Raw genomic sequence first — 19,929 nt, forward strand, 5'->3', positions numbered from 1 at the left:
ATGCTCAGCGGCCAAGCATCGACTACGAGGATACCTTTGCACCCGACAGCGCAAATGTCCACGATTCGGACCGTTCTTGCCCTTGCTTCTTCTCAGAGGTGACCAGTGTATCAAATGGATGTAAAATCTGCATTCCTTAATGGTGACCTGCAGGAGGAGGTGTACGTTGAGCAGCCTCCAGGCTTTATTGTTCCAGGATCGGAAGGGATGGTTTACAGGTTACGTAAGGCCTTGTATGGTCTTAAGCAGGCTCCCAGGGCTTGGAATCAGAAGATTGATTCCTTCTTTATTCGGACTGGATTTAAGAGATCGGTTGCAGATCCGAACCTGTATCTCTTTCAGGAACGCGGCATGGTCACACTTATCATCCTTTATGTGGATCATCTCATTCTCACCGGCAGTCATGTGGAGCACATTGGAGTGACAAAGGCTGCCTTGTCAAAGGAGTTTGAGATGACCGATTTAGGCTTACTCCACTTCTTTTTGGGATTGGAGATCTGGCAGACCCAGAGGGGGTTTTTCGTCTCTCAGCAGCGGTATGTTCATGAGTTGCTTGAGGCCTTTGGGATGGAGAACTGCAAGCCTATTACTTCGCCGATGGACCCGAACACAAAGTTAACCGTTACAGATCCTTGTGAGCCAGTTGATGCCTCGCAGTACCGGAAGTTGGTTGGTTCATTGATCTGATTGCTGAACACCAGATTGGACTTGAGCTTCTCTGTGGGGCTGTTGAGCTCTTTTATGCAGACGCCATTGAAGTCTCATTGGGACGCAGGATTGCGGATCTTGCGGTATCTGCAGAGTACGAAGGATCTAGGACTCTTTTACACAGGAGGGAATGGAGTCAAGCTCCGAGGTTGGAGTGACTCAGATTGGGGAGGAGATCCAGACACGAGGAGATCTACTTCAGGATACAGTTTTACCCTCGGCTCAGGAGCAGTTTCTTGGAGCAGCAAGAGGCAGCCAACTATTGCCCTTTCTTCGACAGAGGCAGAGTATCGGGCTGCTTGTGGTGCTGCTTGTGAGGTTGTATGGCTGCGGAGGATGCTAGGCGAGATTGGGTTTCCACAGAGGGAGCCCACAGTCATCCAGTGCGATAACCAGAGTTGTATAGCTATTGCTCGGAACCCGGTTTTCCATGCCCGGACCAAGCATATAGAGATACAGTATCACTTTGTACGTGAGAAGATCTTGGCTGGTGACATCTTGCTACTTTATTGTTCGACGGAGGACAATGCGGTGGACCTCTTCACGAAGTCTCTACCTCAGGCTACGCTCAAGCGGCAGTCCAGCTCCCTTGGGTTGGTTTCACAGCCAGGAGCTGAGAGGGGGTGTTAGAAGTCATCTCCTGTCTATATTTATACACCAGGGCCTCTGTTGTGGGTGTGCCCGCCCTGTATAAGGTGTTTTATCATTTTTCCACACTCCCCGTATTTTTCCCTATTTTTTCCCATTTTTTCCAGTGGTGGGGAGGGTTGCCAGAGGATGCCAGGAGCACTTCAGTGCTGGCCGACTGCATACACATGAGTCGTGGGCTACTGGACTGCTGGCCGACTGCAGTTTCTCAGTCGTGGGAACTTTGCTGGCCGACTGCATTTATGCAGTCGTGGACATTTTTCAGCAGTCGTAGGCACTACCTATGCTGGCCGACTGCTCTCCCAGGGGCATATATATAGGCCCCTTGCCCCCACCACTCATTTATTCAATTTTCTCGGGATCTTGTGTATAGAGAAGAGTTTACACACCTATCTCTCTGTGTTTCTTGTGCTGTTTATTTTCTGCAGTCTACTTGCTCTTGTCTACCCAAGTTTGGTTATCATTTCCGCTGCATATTCTGACAATGCTGTAGCGCCTGTGCCTACTGCTCTGCATCTACTCCAAATCCCCCGGAGCCATGGCAGGAGGCCATCAAGCCTTTGCTGCTCTCCATAGCCCCAGGAGTGGCGATCTGGTTCATCCCTGCACCATTGGGGGCTTCAAAGGTGATATGGCCGCTCCTCTCCATCTTCCTTGCAGTCATTGTGGGCATCATCACCCACCCCTTGCCCCTGGGTGCCGTTGCCCTCATGGCCTCAGGACCTGCGTCCTCACTAAAACCTTAAACTTTGCTGCAGTTTTTTCTGCCTTCGGCGGTGACATCCCATGGCTCATGGCCCTTGCCTTCTTTTTTGCACGTGTTTTCATCAACACACGGTTTGGAAACAGTATCGCTCTACAGCAAAACATCGCTAGGGTTAGGCTACGGTCTCATGTTCAGCGATTCCCTTCTTGCCCCTGCCATCCCATCTGTTTTAGCTTGTGCTGGTGGCATTTTCCTGCCTCTCGTGAAGGCCCTCTGTATCATGTGTGGTAGTAGACATAGAAGAAAATCTTTGTTCATAGTTCAATTCAAATGCAGAAAAGTTCATAGAAGAGAATGCTCGTGCAAATTATATGCAAAGTCCAATATATTTCTCCATCACTCTGTCATTCTTTTCCCAGTCGTCTCGCTGTCAACGTATCCTCCAAGACTTAGTTAACTTTCTCAATCTGACCATCAATCTCTGGATGAGCATCACTACTCATATAGACTTGTAAACTTGTGTCGAGTTTACTGAAAATATGTTGCTAGAAATTACCTTTAAACCACAGATCCCTATCCACCAATAGGGTGGATTCTTGTGTAAATAGTTGGTGTTTGAGAGTCATCCATTCCTTAATCAACAAGGAGCAAAACACATGAGTAAGCAAAGAAGATTTAGGATCAAAGCCAAAGCTGTGACCCCCCCCCCTCCCGCCCACCTTCGCCATGTGCCATTGTGCCCCCCCCCCCCCCCTGTAACCTGCTTGCACATGTGACACCGCATAGAGGCCGGAATGGGCCGACCCCACCCCCCCCTTGGAGTATTTTATTACCCAAGGAGAATAATATCATGTACAAGCTTTGAGGGCCTTACTCTCCCCACGGGAGATGCTGGATTATCCATATACAAATGCCATAACACAGCCCAACACGAGGCAACCAAGCCGGAACATAGGTTGTAGAAATGCCGAGCCAATAATATAATCCATATACCTCCGTGTGGGTACTGATTCTTCCCCAAAAACCACGGGTCTTCATGCAATAGAGCTGGTACAGCAAGTACAACGCTCCATACAGCAGGTATAGTGGTTGGTACAACCGGTACAATGGTTGGTACAAGTACAAATGCTGGTACATTAGGTACAATGATTGGTACAGCAGATACAATGGCTGGTACACTAAGTACAAAAGCTGGTACAATCGGTACAATGACTGGTACAACAGGTACAACAAGTACAAGGATTGGTACAGCCAATATAGTGGCTGGTACAACAAGTACAAGGGCTGGTACAACAAGTACAATGGCTAGAAATCATAATAAATGATTAAATACCCTAGCCTTCAGTATTTCTTCACGATGAAAGCCTCCAAAACAGTCCCCAACAGTCGGTATTCTTCATGGGCAGCCTTCAAGAGAGAGAGAAAGAGAGTAGCCATCATTAGGGCAGCCTGTAACAGTGGTAGAGGCTAGTGTGTAGCAAGAGAGCCTCCATTAATGAAGAGAGGGCTCCAATTTATAGATTTGGGACTCCCATGAGTGAAAATGGAAAGAGAAGGCTATGATGACAAGTGGAGAGCCACACAATAGCTGGAGTGACAAGTGTGAGGCCACTTGTCTCACTTTGATCCACTTTCTTGCCACATGTCCCAATCTAAGAGATGGGTTCTCCCATAATCTTTACCTCTAAAAATATCCCAACTAGTAGACATTTTGTCATAGGCACTTTGCCAACTCTTGGTATCTGCTCAATTCCAGATGTAATGACGCGAACAGAATTTCCATCGGAGTTGGGCCAAAAATAGCAACTCTCCTAAATTTTAGGAGTGTGGTCCTTTGTATTCTAGGATAATCCCCCATTCCCAAAGCTTGTACTTTCCAAATATTTAGACATCCTGAACTCCACCAGACCCCTTTCATACTAGGAAATGTCCAGGCTGGTGACATCCTCCCTAGCTTCTTAAAAGTTGTCCACAACTTTAAGCTTGAAGCCATATATCCAAGATATAATCATGTCCCATCAAGTGGGCGAGACAAGACAGTCTCAAAAATCCAATATAACTGAAGAATCCATGTCCCAAAGAAATGGGTGAGACTAAATAAGTCTCCATAATACCAATATCAAAATCATGTCCCAAAATAAATGGGCGAGAATTCCATGGAAGATATGCTAGACACAGGCACAAGAGCCAATTGTGTCTCAATCACTAATATCAATGAGATAATCATATGCCAATGAAAATCACCAAACAGGTGCTAAGACACTTAAATAAGTGCCATGCACAACAAACTAGTGCCTCGCACAGAAACATGTGCTATGTACACAAATTGGTGCCATTCAAGAGCACAAACCATGGTGACAAAAAAGCTGGTTCTCCATGGTTCTGGCAATCCCTTCTCCCAATCCCAACAGTTCCCATGTTCTCCCATACAATCCTAACTCTGATCAACAAGCATGGTGTAGAAACAATGAAACACTCACTCCACAATTGAAACACGAATCCACGTGTATGGTGGAGTGTTCATTGAATTGCCCTCTCACAATCCCAACATGAATCCACATGCATGGTAAGATGAACAATGAACCTCTTGGCCTCTGTATGGGGAGATAGTGATTCTAATATGGCTTAACAAATAAATAAATCCATGTCTCCCATAAGTCCAGATATCATAATCCATGTCCCAAGTAAATGGGCGAGACAAAATAAGTGTCCTGCCAACAAGGCATCGGTCCACATGACCCTTCGCATAGACATAAGTCCTGTGCCAACCATGCGTCATGTCCACTTTACCACTTGCACTCCGTGTTTGTACTCTGACCACACACCTTGGATGAGAGGTGGGTAGTAACAAGATAAAACAATCACTCGCAGGCATGGATAGCCTAGTGCTCCATAAGCATTTCTACTACACATAGTTTATAGGCATTTCGGCCACCAATAGGTTGTTGCATTTCGGCCACCAACTCACACTACCCTCTCAAGCGCCCATGTTCCCTTCCGTCTGCTCTCTATTGTTCCACCCAGATATGGTAGAAACAATCTTCAAGAGAGCACGTAGGACAAGAGAACACTACACACGGTATGTTGTGCTCGACACTACCCTCTGAAGCGCCCATGTTCCCTTCCATCTGCTTTCTATTGTTCTACCCACAAGAAACAATCTTCAAGAGAGCATGTAGGACAAGAGAACACTACACAGGGTATGTGAACCATGAGTTTCATAAGTCCAATGCATCCCAAATAAAGGGAGCCAAAAAGAATAATCCATAAACCTGGCGATAGATCCAAATCCTTAGAAAAGAAGTCCAGGAATCCATAGACCTGTATACCATAATCCTTGTATACCATAACTCTTACCACATACTCCGTGCTAACCACGCACCTTGGAGTAGAGGTGGACTTTATCCATAAAAGCATCATATCCATGAGATATCCAAAGATTTCTTCTCTATAAACTAGCACAGATTCGTCCATAGAAATTGCTTGTGAAGCCCAATATCTATATAAATCTTGTCCAAGAAAGAAATCTCCATAGATATAATCCATCCCAATAAAGGGAGCCATAAACAATGTTTCCTTGAAACCATCTCAAGGCAATCAACACCACCTTTCTCCTTGCATGGCTATACAAGGATTAGTGAACATCAAAAACACTTCATAGTAAATAGAAACAGCACCAACTTTGCAAACTCAAAGTATACTTAGCTTTTCTTTGCCAGGTTGGTCATGAAGCCAAAAGAAATATCTCGTCACCATATCCTTAAGATATCCTGAGATATATCTCTATGTAGCTTGCTTGTAAGCTTGATAATATAATCCACAATATCCATATGGAAAGAGTGCTAAATGTGTACTTCCAAGATAAATTTTGTGAATTCATAAATCCTTAAACCAAGCTGTCTATTGCTCATGCTCTTGCTTCATAGACTATGAAGCGGCTCGCCATGCTTAACAGCAATGATAGTAAGTGTGGTCCCACTTGGGATCTTTTCTCTTCCTTATTGATAGACGAAAACCTCCGCTTGCAAGAAAGCCTATGCTTTGATACCAATGTAACTCGCAGAAGCAGGTGCCCAGGGGACTAGGGCCTTTGGCACACTTATTGATACCATCAATGCATATTAAAACATTTAAACATGGCCACAGCCTTAACACATATCTATCATCACTTTGCATAAAACAAAGCTGGACAAAACATCCACAAATGCTGAAAATGGAGCTTGCACATGTGACACCGCATAGAGGCCGGAATGGGCCCACCCCGTCCCCCCTTCTGGAGTATTTTATTACCCAAGGAGAATAATATCATGTACAAGCTTTGAGGGCCTTACTCTCCCCACGGGAGATGCCGGATTATCCATATACAAATGCCATAACACAGCCCAACACGAGGCAACCAAGCCAGAACATAGGCTATAGAAATGCCGAGCCAATAATATAATCCATATACCTCCGTGTGGGTACTAATTCTTCCCCAAAAACCACGGGTCCTCATGCAATAGAGCTAGTACAGCAAGTACAATGCTCCATTCAGCCGGTACAATAGGTATAGTGGCTGACTGGTACAACCGGTACAATGGCTGGTACAACCGGTACAACAAGTACAAGGATTGGTACAACCAGTACAGTGGCTGGTACAGCAGGTACAAGGACTGGTACAACAAGTGCAATGGCTAGAAATCATAATAAATGATTAAATACCCTTGCCTTCAGTATTTCTTCGCAATGGAAGCCTCCAAAACAGTCCCCAACAGCCGGTATTCTTCATGGGCAGCCTTCAAGAGAGAGAGAAATAGAGTAGCCATCATTAGGGCAGCCTGTAATGGTGGTAGAGGTTAGTGTGTAGCAAGAGAGCCTCCATTAATGAAGAGAGAGAGCTCCACTTTATAGATTTGGGACTCCCATGAGTGAAAATGGAAAGATAAGGCTATGATGACAAGTGGAGAGCCACACAATAGCTGGAGTGACAAGTGTGAGGCCACTTGTCTCACTTTGATCCACTTTCTAACAAGTGTGAGGCCACTTGTCTCACTTTGATCCACTTTCTTGCCACATGTCCCAATCTAAGAGATGGGTTCTCCCATAATCTTTACCTCTAAACATATCCCAACTAGTAGACATTTTGTCATAGGCACTTTTCCAACTCTTGGTATCTGCTCAATTCCAGATGTAATGACGCGAACAGAATTTCCATCGGAGTTGGGCCAAAAATAGAAACTCTCCTAAATTTTAGGAGTGTGGTCCTTTGTATTCTAAGATAATCCCCCATTCCCAAAGCTTGTACTTTCCAAATATTTAGACATCCTAAAGTCCACCAGACCCCTTTCATACTGGGAAATGTCCAAGCTGGTGACACCGCCTCTTGCCCTCGGTCGTCCACAACCCCACCCCCCCCCTTCCCCTTTTTTTCCTCCTACCATCCACCCTCTCTCCTCCCCCATCCATCGCTTCTTTCTGTTTTTTTAATTTTTCCACCTTCCTCATTTTCCCTTCTCGCCTCCCCTCCTTCAGTGCTTCTCAAGGCAAGTTTTCAGTTCTCGGGCAGCTCTTCATTCCGGCAAGTTTCCGCCACTTCTAGTCTTAAACCACCAGGAGGACTCCATGGCAGCCGCTCCATCATACTGGACCGAGGCCACCGTCCCTTGCCTCTCCTTTTCAGAAGCGAACCTCCAGCTCCTCGCCTCGACAGTCGCATCCTTAGAGGCCTCCACTTTGGTATGCAAGATTGTTGGTAGCCACCCAGCGCGCGGTGTCACCATTTGGCCACCCAAATGGTTCACTCTTGCTTTCACACTATGTACATATTGGATTGGTGTCCATGGCTTATGGAATATGCCTATGCAGGTGATTGACACGTGTCATGCTGTATAGTTGGATATGATATTCCGCTGGGACTTGATGTTATCATGCCCGGAATATCTGGAGGACTTGGCTTTCCGCTGGGACTTGTGCCTTTGTGTACATGCCCGGAAACGCCTGGAGGACTTGGCTTTCCGCTGGGACTTGTGCCTTTGTGTACATGCCCGGAAACGCCTGGAGGATTGGCTTTCCACTGGGTCTGGTATTGCGTATACTTGCCTGGAAACGCCTGGTCTTATATGGTTTCATGAACGGAAATTGCTCATGCCAATGCTGCATTGCATAGCATCTTTATGTGCTTGCCTGCAAATGAAATTGCATGCTGTTTTCATGCCTGCATGACCTATGTGTAGTTCCGGGCTAGGGGACGCCCGCCCGTGAACCGTGCGTGTGAAACTGTCTACTGACATGGTTGTGTGGCATGTGAACAGGTGGTAAGTATTACCCAATCTAGGCTCAAATAGCCCTTAGGACTTAGCCAATATTTATAAGTGAGTGCGTTCCCACTTCATTAAAGTTTGGGCGCCCAAAAGTCACTTATAAATTATGACCGCTTCCAAGTTCACACTCACTGAAGTCCCAAGGCGGACAAGACTCAATGTCCAGGACCTGATCCTCCCTTTTTACTCATAAATGGGCATCTCCCCATGTCCCTTCACCTGATTGGACCCCAATTCACTTACTTATTAAGAGAAATTCGTGTTTTCTCTTCATGAGGATTTTTGGAGGCTGAAAACTCTGTTTTTCCACCATTTTCTCTCCATTTCCAAGCTCTCCATAGCCATACCCAACTTGCTAGGGTGTTTTCCAAGCTTCCAAGAGTGTTTCCAAGTGCTAATCACTCTCCTACTCACTCCCAATTACTGAAATTCAGCAAAACAGCTCTCATTTTTGCTGTAATTTCTGGTCTTTTTGCTGAAAACCCTAATTTCAGCCTTCCTTTCTCAAGTTGAACCATAGGGGAAGCTTTCCCAAGGTTCCCTTCATCCTCTTGAAGACTTTTGTCGCGAAGGATTGCGGCAAATCGAAGATATCAACACTTCTAAAGCTTCCAACGCGAAGGCTTCCGCTTGCAACAACTTCTATGAAGACTGGTAAGCTAATTGGACAATGTGTTGTCATTACTTACTCAGTAGAAGGGCAGGACTCCTTGTTTAGCCGCCCTGTGTAGTATTTCTCTTGTCCTATGTGCTCTTGAAGATGTTGCTACCTTGCTTGGTAGAACATAGAGCCAATGGTAGAGAATATGGGCACTGAAGTCGGGCCGGGCATGGTGATCTACATCGACATACCATTGTTTTCTAAATGCTGAATTTCATATGCATTGGCATGGAGGATTTGGCAATGGATGCCCGTGAAACTATGTATTGAATTTCTCCAATAGTAATACAATTTACTCAAGGGAGGGGTCGGCCGTTCCGGCTCATTGTGTGCCTCTTGTCAATTCAGCAATTTACTTCTTGTATTTGAGCAAGTGTCCTTCAAATCTTAGTGTATTTAAGTGTATTGATTAGCATTGTGTTCAACCAAGTTACATTGGTATCAGAGCATACGGTTCTCTTTCACTTCTATCGTGAGAGACGATCACCGTGAACACTAGCTATCTCTACACTTAGAACATTATGGACAGCCATACAATGAATGTTGGAGATGCTAATACAAGAGGCAGGGACAATGAAATGCATGCCTCCAATGCTTTACAGGATGAGCAAACTCATGTGGTGCACAATAGGGAACATGAATATGTGGGACAGCCGTCTCGTGGCAAAGAGAAGATGCAAGAAGAAGAGTCGATAGTCTTGAGGGCTGAACTTACTCGTATGCAGGCTCTTCTCCAAGCACAACAAGAAGAATTGAATATCGCCGCGAGGATCCATTGGTACATGACAGTTTGAAGACCAAGAAAGCTGAATCTTATATGGATCATGCAATGGCAATGATTGCTCAAGAGTTGCACATGCAACCAAGGGATGCAGCACGTGCATACTTGGCTCGTACCGAGGATGCCTATGCAGAAAAGGCAACCATCCCACATGTCTTGGAATCCCCACAAGTGCCCGAACAAGAAGTTATGTCTAAGAGGATGAATCTCCATGCTATGGGAGAGGAACAATCAGTGACTTCACGCCATGCAGGAATATCTCATGTAGCCCGTGAAGGATACAATGTTTATGGCAGTGGTCAAAATGTATGTCAAATGCCATTGCCGGCTGAAAATGTACATGCACAACACATGCAACATGGGCTGCAATTTTCTGTTGGTGCAGGTATTCCGCATATCTCTCATGCCACTCATGCCTTCGAGTGTGCTCGTGAGGGAGAAGCTATGGCTGAAAATGTATCAATGCATGTTGAGGGGCCAGCCATGCCTCATGCTTACAGGGCACATGTATCTATGCCTTATGCATCACCTTTTGGTCCAAAAATGATGCCAATTACAGGGACTGTCCCAATGGACAAACATGGGGGAAAACATGTTGAGATGCACACACATGCATCAAAGTCTCGTGACTTCAAAGCCGGAGACAAATCTGTGAAGTTTGACACATATCATGGAGAATATGATGCATCAAAGGCACTTGCTTTTATTGCCCAGTTTGATATTGCTTTCAGTGATGAGGATTTCACTCAGAAATCCATGATCCGGCATGTAAGCATGTTCATGAAAGGCACTGCTGCCCATTGGTGGCTCACGGAGAAGCTCTCACCGAATCCTGTTAGATCATGGAAAGAGTTCAAGGAGAGGTTCTATGCTCAATTCTTGCCTCCCAATGCATTGAATGAGATAACAATGAAGTGGGATTGGGTAAAGCAAAATGAGGGGGAATCGGTAAATGCATATGTACAAAAGTTTTGGAAAGTGCTTTTGGAGGTGTCTCCATTTATGCATGTCACCGAGGCGGAAAGGAAGAGAAGGTTTCAATCGGGATTGCAACCCGTGTACAAAGCGGGATTACAAATGTATCCTGGTCATACCTTACACCAATTAATCGCAGCCGCCACCGCCACCGAGCAATTGGAACTCAAATTGAGTCGATCCAATAAGGCTAAACCCTCATTTCAAGGCAAAGAGAGGGCTGTCCAAAACCTGCAAAATGATGGACAGCCACCTAAAAGGGACCAAAACCAAGCCAAATCAGGTCCAAAAGCTGAAAATAAGTTTTGCTAACAAGCGCCCTTATAAGCCAGCAAACTTTGGTCTTAGTGCTGAGAAGAAGGAGCAATATATGCGTGAAGGCAAATGCTTTACTTGTGGCAACACTGAGCACATGGCAAGAGCATGCCCAAATAAGAAGAACAAAGCTGAAAATGCTAATGTACCGAAGCCTAATGTGCATATGGTTCTGGATGTGCAGGGCAACACTTCACATGATAGCAAAGATAGGGTTGTATGTAAAGCTTGGGGACAGCTCAAAGATCAACCCGCTTTGTTCATGTTTGATGATTGTGCATCGGAGAATTTCATATCCACTTGGCAGCTGCTTTGGGTATTGAAGTGGAGGACATGGGTCCTCAAATTGAAGCAGGGGCTGCCTTTGTTGGTAGAGAAGTGCAGGTCATGCCTATTTTTGGCAAGTTGCGCATACACATTCAAGGCTATGTGGATCATGAGGATTTTCTTGTGGCGCCTTTGAATGGCTGTGATGTATTGCTTGGAAAGCCTTGGCATACACGTATTGATCCGTGCAAGGCTTACAAGACTAACAGGATCACCTTCATACATAAAGGCCGAGAACATGTAATTGATGCTGGTGAAGAGGGTGATACCATTCCCCTTGTATCGCATGTACAAATTAAGAAAGTAATGAAAAAGAGTATTTTTGCGTACTTGATTTTTGTACGAGATCCTATTGAGAAAACTAATGTACATGTAAACACTCTTTGTAATGATAGGCTGAAATTTTTGCAAGAGCACAATGATTGTTTTGCTGATGAGTTACCAAATGAGTTACCACCTGTACGACCGGAAGATCATCGCATTGATCTTGTGCCGGGTAGCTCACCACCTAATAGGCCAGCCTATCGTGTAAGTGCATCCCAAAAAGAGGAGATCATGAAGCAAGTGAATGAGCTTCTTGAGAAGGGTTTGGTTCAGCCAAGCTCTTCTCCATATTGTTCACCCGTCCTCTTGGTTCAAAAGAAGGATGGATCCTTTCGTATGTGTGTGGATTATAGAGCTTTGAATAAGCTTACCATCAAGAATCGGTTTCCGATTCCACGCATAGACGACATCCTTGACAAGTTGGATGGATCGGCATGCTTTAGCCGAATTGATCTCAAGAGTGGATATCATCAAGTGCGTGTAGTGCCTCAGGATGTACACAAAACTGCTTTCAGGACAGCATTTGGGCTTTATGAGTATCTTGTTATGCCTTTTGGTCTTACAAATGCCCCGGCTACATTCAATAGAATGATGGATCGCATATTCCGTGGGTACAGGAAATTTACAGGTGTCTTCTTTGATGACATACTAGTCTTCTCGAAGACCGAAGAAGAGCATAAAGCTCATTTGGCTATTGTTTTTGAAGAGCTCCATAAGCATAAACTCTTCATAAATGCAAAGAAGAGTGAGTTCTTCTTGTCAGAGATACATTATCTTGGGCATATTGTGTCCAAAGATGGAGTGCGGATGGATCCTGCAAAGATTGATGCAATTCGGAATTGGCCCGAATTGAGTTCAGTGCATGAGATCCGTAGTTTTCTTGGATTATGCTCTTACTACCGCAGGTTCATTCGGCACTTTGCATGGATTGCTTCTCCTTTGCATGATTTGACAAAGAAGAAGGCCGTGTTCAAATGGACTAATGTAGAGAGAGATGCATTCCTCACATTGAAAGATGCAACTACTCATGGTCCAGTGTTGATCGTTCCGGATTTGCAAAAGCCTTTTTGTGTGGAATGTGATGCATCTGGAAATTGCATAGGGGCTGTCCTTAATCAAGAGGGACATGCCGTGGCTTATGAGAGTCGTAGATTGCATGATGCAGAGCTATCTCTTGGCATTTATGAGAAAGAGCTCTTGGCTGTAATTCATGCACTTACTATATGGAAACATTACCTTCTTGGGGCTGATTTCACTGTGAAGACAGATCACCAGAGTTTGAGATATTTTCTTACTCAAACTAAATTGTCAGAGAAGCATATGAGGATGGCCAATTTCCTCTCTATGTTTCATTTTCAGATCTTGCACACCCCGGGAAAGAAGAATGTAGTGGCGGATGCATTGTCACGAAAGCCGTATGTAGCAGCTATCTCGGTTGCCTCTCATGGGGACTTGTCTACCATGCGTGATTTGTATCATACGGATGCTGATTTTGCCACTATTTGGGCTGATTTGATGGCTGGTCATGCACATGCCTCATATGTGATCAAAGAGGGTTATCTCATGAAAGATAATTGCCTATGTGTGGTGTCTGACATGAGGCAAAAGGTTTTGGATGAGTGCCATGCTCCTCCATATGCTGGTCATAGAGGCATAATGCCTACTACGCACATGATTGAGCGGTATTTCTTTTGGCCAGGTATGCGGAAGGACATAGAGGCACATGTACGATCACCTGTCAAAAGGTCAAATTTGATAGGCAAAAGGCACCAGGTTTGCTTCAGCCATTGCCTATTCCCACGCAGCCATGGGAAAGTATTACAATGGATTTCATTATGGACTTGCCACGTACCCAACAGGGTAATGATGCAATTTGGACAATTGTGGACAGGTTTAGCAAGCAAGCTCATTTCTTGCCGGTCAAAAAGACCATCAAAGCTGAGCATATGGTTAAAATATATCTTGCACAAGTGTTCAAACATCATGGAATGCCGAAGTCCATTGTGGGGGATAGAGATCCCAGGACTACAAGTCTCTTTTGGCAGGCCTTATTTGATAATATGGGTACCAAATTGGACTTCTCATCAGCTTATCACCCTCAAACAGATGGGCAAAGTGAGGCTGCAAATTCAGCCGTGTTGGATCTCTTGAAATGTTATGTGGCGGATCAGAAGTCTTCTTGGGAGAAGTACTTACCGCTTGTGGAATTTGCATACAACAACACGGTGCATGCATCTACGGGAAAGGCCCCGTTTGAGATTGTTTATGGTAAGGTGGTTTTACCACCCATCCTTCGCACAAAGGATGAGATATTTGCAGCTGATGAGTATGTAAGAGACTTGGATATTGCTTTTGCTCAGGTGCGGACAGCCATTGCAAGGTCACAAGACAAGCATAAAAAGGCTGCCGACAAGCATAGAAGGCAATTGGATGTTAAAGAGAATGATTGGGTATTGCTGAAATTTGAGAAAGCAAGACTTGCAAAGAGGCCTGGCAAAGAGGGTGCATATCCTAAGCTTGCAACTAGGTACTATGGACCTTTTCAAGTGATCGAGAAGATCAATGAAGTGGCTTTCAGATTGGCATTACCTAGTCATTGGCACATACACAATGCTTTTCATGTGAGTCTCCTTCGCAAGTATGTAGGGCCGGAGCCCAGTGAAATGGTCATTGAGGATCCACCAGAAGTGGATGAGCTTGAGGAGATCTTGCAGCCAGAGCAGATTGTGTATCACAAGGAACGCAAGCTTGCTGCAGGCAAAGTTGTCAGGCGTTACCTTGTGAAGTTTAAGAACTATCTTCCCATTGATGCTAAATGGGTAGATGAAGAGTTCTTCAAAGATTGCCCGCATAAGCTTCAGACATATTTGGATGCATTTCAGTTGCAGACAACTGTTTAGAAGCGGGGGGGAATGTCACCATTTGGCCACCCAAATGGTTCACTCTTGCTTTCACACTATGTACATATTGGATTGGTGTCCATGGCTTATGGAATATGCCTATGCAGGTGATTGACACGTGTCATGCTGTATAGTTGGATATGATATTCCGCTGGGACTTGATGTTATCATGCCCGGAATATCTGGAGGACTTGGCTTTCCGCTGGGACTTGTGCCTTTGTGTACATGCCCGGAAACGCCTGGAGGACTTGGCTTTCCGCTGGGACTTGTGCCTTTGTGTACATGCCCGGAAACGCCTGGAGGATTGGCTTTCCACTGGGTCTGGTATTGCGTATACTTGCCTGGAAACGCCTGGTCTTATATGGTTTCATGAACGGAAATTGCTCATGCCAATGCTGCATTGCATAGCATCTTTATGTGCTTGCCTGCAAATGAAATTGCATGCTGTTTTCATGCCTGCATGACCTATGTGTAGTTCTGGGCTAGGGGACGCCCGCCCGTGAACCGTGCGTGTGAAACTGTCTGCTGACATGGTTGTGTGGCATGTGAACAGGTGGTAAGTATTACCCAATCTAGGCTCAAATAGCCCTTAGGACTTAGCCAATATTTATAAGTGAGTGCGTTCCCACTTCATTAAAGTTTGGGCGCCCAAAAGTCACTTATAAATTATGACCGCTTCCAAGTTCACACTCACTGAAGTCCCGAGGCGGACAAGACTCAATGTCCAGGACCTGATCCTCCCTTTTTACTCATAAATGGGCATCTCCCCATGTCCCTTCACCTGATTGGACCCCAATTCACTTACTTATTAAGAGAAATTCGTGTTTTCTCTTCATGAGGATTTTTGGAGGCTGAAAACTCTGTTTTTCCACCATTTTCTCTCCATTTCCAAGCTCTCCATAGCCATACCCAACTTGCTAGGGTGTTTTCCAAGCTTCCAAGAGTGTTTCCAAGTGCTAATCACTCTCCTACTCACTCCCAATGACTGAAATTCAGCAAAACAGCTCTCATTTTTGCTGTAATTTCTGGTCTTTTTGCTGAAAACCCTAATTTCAGCCTTCCTTTCTCAAGTTGAACCATAGGGGAAGCTTTCCCAAGGTTCCCTTCATCCTCTTGAAGACTTTTGTCGCGAAGGATTGCGGCAAATCGAAGATATCAACACTTCTAAAGCTTCCAACGCGAAGGCTTCCGCTTGCAACAACTTCTATGAAGACTGGTAAGCTAATTGGACAATGTGTTGTCATTACTTACTCAGTAGAAGGGCAGGACTCCTTGTTTAGCCGCCCTGTGTAGTATTTCTCTTGTCCTATGTGCTCTTGAAGATGTTGCTACCTTGCTTGGTAGAACATAGAGCCAATGGTAGAGAATATGGGCACTGAAGTCGGGCCGGGCATGGTGATCTACATCGACATACCATTGTTTTCTAAATGCTGAATTTCATATGCATTGGCATGGAGGATTTGGCAATGGATGCCCGTGAAACTATGTATTGAATTTCTCCAATAGTAATACAATTTACTCAAGGGAGGGGTCGGCCGTTCCGGCTCATTGTGTGCCTCTTGTCAATTCAGCAATTTACTTCTTGTATTTGAGCAAGTGTCCTTCAAATCTTAGTGTATTTAAGTGTATTGATTAGCATTGTGTTCAACCAAGTTACACGCGGACAGCTCAGGGATCTATTTATAGGCTAGCCTCCTTGGTGCGCCTAGAGAGATTACTGATACTCACCATTTGGGGCATGGCTACTACCAAGTCGAGTTGACTCGCCAACGGCATCAGACAAAGTCATGCAGCTGAGCCCCATCGCATTGCGTACGGCCCACGCCTTCTTTGCGAGGTGGCAGCAACACAGCTCCGACCCAGCATCCGATCCTCTAGCTGTCATTTTAGGCTTCCCGTAACAGTCTGCTTCCCGAGCCTTAGGAAGGAATACCTTCCTCTCCTCTCAGTGATAGGTGGTGCTATCAGGAGAGTGAAATCCCCCTCCACCGCCGCTTTAATTCTTGCTCGGACAGTCAAGATTCCATCCCTTCATATCTACATAGCCTCTCTAGAGACTATGTTGCATGCCATCTCTCTTCCTTGCCTCCAGGGAGCCCCTATTCTGCAGAGAGTAGAGTACTATGGCCTCCTAGGCCAATGCTTCATATGCAAGCAAATGGGGAATCTTGCTAGAGCTTGTCCTTGTCATAAGTCCTAAAGACCGCCCCCCGTGCCCCCCCCCCCCCCCCCACGGTCCCAGCTCAGATCCTCTTCAAGGGTGTGGGAGGGAAGCTGGCCCCCAAGCAACAGAGCACTAGGATCCAGCCAAGGCCGATATTGATGCCAAAGAGTGGCAGACCGTTGGCCCGAGATGGAGCTCCCAGTCGACTTCCAAAGCTGAGCGGCGCTGCCGAGCACGACAGGCTGGTAGAACACGGGAGGATACGGTTTCGTTAGAGAACTATTTCAAGCATTTATCTTAGCAGCCACCCGACAGTGATGGGGCCACCCAGTTACCTTGACATACCCAACTCCGGCCCCTCCTGTTTGGAGGTTGTTACCTCGCCGAGATTCCTCTCTAGGTTCCAGATTCGAGTGAGGCCCTCTGGGCCTACTGAGCCTTCGACAAACCCTTCCTCACACCCTTCCTCTGAGGATTCCTCCCTTCCTCTTCCTTCTCCCACCCCTCAGCTACCCTGTCCCCCCTCGCCTCCCCACCCCCCCCCCACCCACCTCCCCAACCTTCATCTTCGGCTCTCCCCTCAGCAGCTCCCCTAACCCGTCCCCTTCGAAGCCCTCTCCCCCCCTCCCTCCACCTCTCTTGAGCATTTCTGCCGCCCTACTACCGCACCAAACCCGGAGCGGAGGCAGCCGGCGAGTTCATTCCACCCCTTGATTCATCACTTCTCAGAGCCGGTTGAGATGACCATCGCCGCCTCATCCTTTGTCCTACTTCGGAAACCCCCTCCTACTAAGTTTTGACCCTTAGTAATAAGAAAACAAACGGGTGCTTCTTGTCTATACAAACTGGGTCTAAAACTAGGCTTGCTCAAGTTGGCTCCGTCCCTCAAACCTTGCAAGTTGGTTATCCTTAGCTTTCTTCTCTGCTCTCCTCTCTTGTCTACTTATACTTGCTCTGCCAAGCGCTTCTACATCAATGCAAACAGGATCTTTCCTATAACAGAAACTTTGGGGGGCTAAAAGTAAGTTGTCTAGAATCACTCTAGTCCCTTCATTGGTAGCAAAGAGATATTTGGGCTTTTGCATTGATTGCCTTCACACTTGCATTAGTTTAAAAGGTAACATACTGTTGCCCATTCTCGATGCTGCCCAACCTCACTACTGTTGCCCATTCTCGGCACCGCGCCTCACATACTAGCCTCTTTCGTCCCTTTAGGGATTAGGGCTCGCAACTTGGATTGCTAAACCCTTGACCTAACAAGGAACCCTAGGGTTACACATGTATCTAAATGTCATGTGACAATTTTGGTATCCTATGCAACAATAGATAAGATGGATAGTATACGAATTGCAAGTGGTATAAACCTCTTCAATGATGACTTTAACCAGCATACTTCCCTGCTAAACTGCAGCTGTGAGCCAGACTCGAAACCCTCCAAAATTGAGAATGCATCATCGGGGATCCTCATTCATATTTCCTAGTACTTGTCCCTACCACATGAGGGTGTCCATACAAAATGGCTGATATGTCAGTCAAAGAAGGCCTGTGCATGCTTTCTTCTAAAGCCCATTTGTGACAGCTGGGCAAGGCCATCAATCAAGAGAATCCTTCATGAAATCAGATAGAGCCACATTAACTCCAAAGTCACCTTGAACTATGAATACAAGTTTTGATTCTTACATAAAATCAAATAAGTTGCAAGGATTGCAGGAAGTCCCCCACTATGTAGAAGAGTGGTTAGAACGTCGAAGTGCCAATGCAGAGGTCATGGGGGTTCAAACCGCCCTCTCTGCATCCATGAGCAACGCCTTGAATACATAGAACGGGCTCTAGCCCGCATCAATTTAACTCTCCAAAAAAGTCCCAATTAATACTCGCTATTCATAGGGTTGCCATTGGAGTGCATCTTCAACGAATTCTTCCTTGGGCTGCAACCTTGCACATTCATCAACTCGATATTGCTCGAACCTCTGTGCATTTTTGAGGTGCAGCCTGCAGGTAACCTTATGGCATAGGATGATGACATGGTGTTTGAATCAGTTTTGATTTTCCATGTCATTGCAGGGGTTGCAATTTTCATTCCGTTGGGACATTTTGACAATTATGGTGCATGCAAACCTACCAATTCCATAGAAAAACCATTTAAAATTGTTGAATGCATATAAGTAAACCATTCTCTTCTGTAACTAGACCTTAGAAAAAAAACTTTTTTTGGGTCTTAGAACTACACATTCTTCAGCATTTTTCTCACAGTAATAATCAAATAAGTTTCCTGAAAATTCCTCTTTGAGGATCCATGATTCCTACGAAGATAGGATTTTTGCACGTGAAAGTTTTTGGTATGTTTCACAATAGAGGGTGTTTTTTAAAGTGGATTTTTCTGGGATTTTTAAAACAAAAAACACACAGCAATAGTATCGCATAAATTCAAAGTAAGCAGATTTTCGGCAATGTCAAAGGTGAACCCCAAAAAAGCCAGGTTTTGTAAATTTAAAGAGTGATAATAAAAACAGATGAAGGTAAAGCAATTGAGCAAATTTGAAGACAAAAACCTACCAGAAGCTAGGCGCCGCATCAAACTTCGCTAAGAGAGCTTTTTGCAGTGTGCCCAATTGAGCAAAATAAGCTTGATCGTCGGGGAGCACGTGCGGGCCTAGTGAGAGAGTATAGTGGGAGAATATAATCTCTGTGTGTGTGTGTGTGTGTGTGTGTGTGTGTGTGTGTGAGAGAGAGAGAGAGAGAGAGAGAGAGAGAGCGCGCTCCAACAGCATCGACGAACAATGAGAACGCTATGAAGAAAAGTCAAGAAAAAAATGAACGAGCGCAACGCACCGCCTAATTTTCAAAAAAAAAAAACCAAGTGAACTTTTATAAATCTAAAAACTTTAACGTGTGTAAGAAGTCCAAGGCTAAATTTCCTTTTTTAGACGTGTAAGAAATGAACTCTTATTTTTTTGAGAGTCAAAGGGCTTTAATTCAAGGTGGTGAGGTGGTGAGGCATCGTGCCATGGGGAAATTCTCTTCCATATGGGTTTTTGTATTTTGAATGGCTACGATTGGCTTCATATTGTAGACTTAATTTCGATTTTTGTCCTAATCTCAAGTGACCATTGATTTGCAT

The 19,929-nt window shown here is 45.3% G+C and overlaps 1 protein-coding gene across 8 annotated transcripts in view; it reads right to left on the reverse strand.

Annotated features, from left to right (window-relative positions):
* The window catches only part of LOC147613681 (uncharacterized), a 42,332-nt gene extending 22,681 nt beyond the window's left edge, over positions 1-19,651 (reverse strand). For 6 of the 8 annotated variants that reach the window (XM_086781630.1, XM_086781632.1, XM_086781629.1 and 3 more), the window contains exon 1: positions 19,365-19,651. In XM_086781630.1, the coding sequence (XP_086637756.1) occupies positions 19,365-19,579 (215 nt within the window). In that variant the 5' untranslated portion in view covers positions 19,580-19,651. The remainder of the gene's footprint in view (positions 1-19,364) is intronic. The other 2 variants (XM_086781635.1, XM_086781636.1) reach the window with 1 other exon arrangement.
* Positions 19,652-19,929: the final 278 nt, after the last annotated feature.

Source organism: Cibotium barometz, chromosome 43 (assembly GCF_041138505.1).
Source record: "Cibotium barometz isolate CiBa-2024 chromosome 43, ASM4113850v1, whole genome shotgun sequence".
NCBI lineage: Eukaryota > Viridiplantae > Streptophyta > Polypodiopsida > Cyatheales > Cibotiaceae > Cibotium > Cibotium barometz.